Here is a 3,919-nt window from a genome sequence, read left to right as displayed (position 1 = left end):
ATTTCTAAATGTGTTTCACTCAACATTCTTGCATCTTTTTCTAACTCTATGTCCTTTTCTAACATAGCCATTTTGAGTCTCTTGTTATCCAGTCGTCCCCTCACATGGAACATCTCTTGGGACGCAATGTTCTTCTCATCTAAGGCTTTGTTATAGTCTGTAAGGACGGCAACACATGTGTCATTAAGATTATCTATGAAAGGTTGACAATCATGCATGCTATAGTTTAGAGTTTGGATCATGAGTTTTACCTGTTCGACGATGCTTAGAGTTCCATCCTTTGCCATGTAGCAGTAGTTCTTTTCCAGCTTTGTAGACTCATCATCATCCGCAGTTGCCAGCATGCAGATTTTCCCTTTTCCTTTGATACTGCTGATGGCTTCATCTTCATCTCCGGATGACCAAACTTGATGGTCTCTTTTGACATGGGCTACGTATGCCCTTGCCTTTTCCTTTTCTTCTAACTCTTGAGCCATTCTAAGATAGAATGCTCTGTATTTTACTACATTGGCCTTACAATCTCTTGCAAAATGATTCTCTTTGTTGCATTTGTGACAAATCACAACATCAGTTTTGTCTTCTGAGGGAGTACTGAAGTCAGTGGTTTGAGTAGACTGCGGTGCCTCCTTCGGTTGAGTATTTTGAGATTGCGGTGGTGGATGAGAACTTTTGGGATAACGAGGATGATTATTCTGTGGGTTGAAGTTACGGTTGAATGGAGGTTTGTTGAACTGTTGATTTTTGCGAAAGGAAGTAGGTGGTAGTCGATTGAACTGTTGGCTAACTAGAGCAATAGCCTTCTGAAATTCTTCTTCATCATCATACTCTGAATCAGCTTCATATGACTGCGGTGGAGTGTCATACGAGGGAGAGTAAGATTGATTATGTGGAGCTTGTGCTATGAGAGCAAGTGGTCCTCCGAAGTTAGCACAGTCTTTGAGTACGGTGGATTCTTGTGCTTGCAATTCTCCATAGAGCTTGTAGAGAGACAAAGAGTGAATCTTTCTATCGCCTTGGACTATCATCTTAGCCGTAGTCCAATGTCTTCCCAAGCCATTGAGAAACTGAAGATTTGTTTCATGGTTACTTCGGATGGTACCCGCATTGGATAACTTGGTGACTATTAGGTTGAACATTTTGAAGGAGTCTTCCAAACTTTTGCCGGTATGAGCTTTGAAGTTGTTGAACTCATTGAGTGCGGTTGTAAGCTTCTTATCTTGTTCTTGTTCTGAGCCTTCGTATAGATTCTTGAGAACTTCCCACATCTCTTTTGCTGATTTGCAATTTATGATAATATCGAAGTTGTCAGGAGCAACTCCACAAGAAATTTCATAAAAAGCAACATCATCATTTTCCATTTTATCGAGATCATCCTTGGTGGGACGACTTATGACTGGTTGACCTCCTCCTAGTCTGGCAGTAGCGCCGTCAGTTTGGACTGGTGTAAGAATTGGGACATGTGGTCCTTCTTCTACGGATCGCCATACATCTCTACCAAGTCTTCTTAAGTATCTTTCCATTCTTTTGTGACCAGTGATGATATTCATTTGCTACCAGTATTGGGGCTCGGTTTGAACCACCAACACTGTTGGAAACATTCAGAGATAACGATTGTGCCATAATTTTGAAGTTTTTTTTTAAGAAATGAGCTTTAGTGGTATAGAATGCCCTTTGAAAATCAGAGTTCCATTTTTCAAAAAGCAACCACTATGGCTCTGATACCAATTGTTGAGAGAAAAACTTTGAGACACACTTGAACAAACGTTAGAACAAGTATATTGCGGAATAGTTAATCTCGAAGGATCTAAAAGCTCAACAATAATATTAATAAGTTAGAGTTAGATAGTTAGAGAGTTAGTTGCGGAAAAATAAAGAAATAGAAATGACAACAATTGTTATATCAAGTATACACATAAGTTGATTCATAACAAGGAATGCATTCAAACCAAGTTAATAAGGAAGATCAAACTTAGTGATTAAGTCTCAAGAGACTTGCTCCGAAGAGAGATTGTAATCAGTTATATTCTAGTAAGATTTGAGAGTAAGAAGAGATGCGTAATTAGATAGAGAGATAGAAAAGATATCTTCATAGTTGTATTGAATAAGAACGAATGAGCTCTATTTATAGAGTCTCAGGAAGTACACTAGATTACATCTCTAAGAGTAGCCATGCAAGGCATAGTTGACAATAGAGAGTATTACAGAAAATAGACAAAGTAAATTAATCTAGTAAAAGAGACTGCGGTTGAAGATGACTCCGGGTGTGGTTGCTGATGAGACTTTGACTGCGGGTGCTTGTCGACTGCGGTAGCTGAAGTCCAAGAGGGTCACTTTTTATGATTCAACAGATACTCTGATAATTATTATTTTGAAAACAAACGATGTAATCTTAAATGGTTTTTAAGTGTTTGAAAAAGTTTAAAATTGGCTTGAGTTTTATGGGTGTTACAGTTATGCAGGAGAAAGAATCATCTGGTGGAATTAAGCCTCTCAGGTTGATGGAAAGAAGTTTTTTCAGTGATAGAATGGTACAAACTATGCCATTTGTTCTATAAATTCTCTGTTTTTAATAGGGTTAAATTAATGTACTTTCATTGATATGTTTGTTATACTTCCATTGATATCTTTATTATATCATAGCATACTACCTTCATTTCTTCCTATTACAATATTGTACTTTGAAAAATCCACCCAATTATATCAACATTATCCAGATTTAAAGCAATTTTCACTGCTATAATTGGGTTGATTTTTCAAAGGTTAACATCCTAATAAGAAACAAATTGGAAGTACAATTCTATTTATGCATGTGTTTACTTTTGGTACTTCCTTACAACAACTCCTTTCCTGATGGTTGTTTACTTTTGGTACTTACTTGATGAAGGTGTTTGTGAGAGCTGTTCATGAAGCAAACTGGATGAATGAGATGGAAATCGACATTTATGATTCACGGTTTGATCCAGTTGTTTCATCTCTGCCTGGACTTATTCCAGATGGATTCATCTATCTTAGAGCTAGCCCTGATACCTGCCACAAACGAATGATGCTACGCAAGAGACAAGAAGAAGGTGGAGTAAGCCTTGATTATCTTCGTGGTCTGCATGAAAAACATGAAAGTTGGCTTTTACCATTTGAAACTGGAAATCATGGTGTTTTATCTGTCAGCAAGCTCCCCCCTTACATGGATGCCTCCTTGCATCCTGGTATAAAAGATCAGGTTTTCTATTTGGAAGGCAATCAAATGCACTCAAGTATTCAAAGGTAACCCTTATAGCTTAATTAAGCCTATTAGTTAGTTAGTTAGTTGCCAACTGAATTTTTGTTTGTGTGTGTGTATGTAAACAAACAGGTCCCTGCTTTGGTTCTTGATTGTGAACCCAACATTGATTTTTCAAAGGATATCGATGCTAAGCAGCAGTAAGCTATTTTTAATTACATTTTATACTAGTATAATAATATTAAATTCTAACTTTTATAGTCTATTTCTGAAGGTATGCTCGTCAAGTTGCAGAATTCTTTGAATTTGTCAAGAAAGCGAAAGAAGTTCCAGAAAGCGGGTCATCCCAATCACAGGTGCTATCACCTCATAGTGGTGGGTTGTGGGTCCTACCACAGGTACAGGGGAAGAATTTTCCCGAGTCTCTAAAATCATTGGACTTGAGAAAGGCCATGTCTCTCATGTCTAGGACTGGCTCTACTTGATAGTTGCTGGCTTATTGGCTCATTGCTTGTAAAAAGAAAAGATTTTCTTACCTATCTCTCTCTCCTTGTTCGTGTAGCTTCATCAAATTGTGGATTATAACTTTGTTTAGGATGATGGTAGTAGGATTTTGTCATAAAATTTGTGAAAAAGTCTTTTTGTAGTAGGAAATGTTAACTGGTATGCAAGATCCATGTAAACGTGTTTGTAGATATGTTT

At 37.4% G+C, this 3,919-nt stretch overlaps 1 protein-coding gene across 1 annotated transcript; it reads left to right on the top strand.

Moving 5' to 3' along the window:
• The first annotated feature begins 2,251 nt into the window (after positions 1–2,251).
• LOC145111965 (uncharacterized) lies at positions 2,252–3,702 on the top strand. The gene is made up of 5 exons (XM_079048198.1): positions 2,252–2,291; positions 2,452–2,528; positions 2,885–3,217; positions 3,350–3,417; positions 3,492–3,702. Exons 1-5 carry the CDS (start codon positions 2,252–2,254, stop codon positions 3,700–3,702), a joined length of 729 nt encoding a protein of 242 aa, XP_078904324.1.
• Positions 3,703–3,919: the final 217 nt, after the last annotated feature.

This window comes from Lactuca virosa, chromosome 1, assembly GCF_052849685.1.
Source record: "Lactuca virosa cultivar CGN04683 chromosome 1, Lactuca_virosa_CGN04683_v6, whole genome shotgun sequence".
In the NCBI taxonomy this organism is placed as follows: domain Eukaryota; kingdom Viridiplantae; phylum Streptophyta; class Magnoliopsida; order Asterales; family Asteraceae; genus Lactuca; species Lactuca virosa.
Note: the sequence above shows the minus strand (reverse complement) of the source record. Positions and strands in the feature narration are given on the sequence as shown.

Coding starts and splice junctions, on each gene's coding strand:
- LOC145111965 (XM_079048198.1), top strand. CDS start 2,252: ATGACTCCGGGTGTGGTTGCTGATGAGACTTTGACTGCGG. Junction 3,218..3,349: donor ATCCTGGTATAAAAGATCAG/GTTTTCTATTTG, acceptor GTAAACAAACAG/GTCCCTGCTTTGGTTCTTGA. Junction 3,418..3,491: donor GATATCGATGCTAAGCAGCA/GTAAGCTATTTT, acceptor CTATTTCTGAAG/GTATGCTCGTCAAGTTGCAG.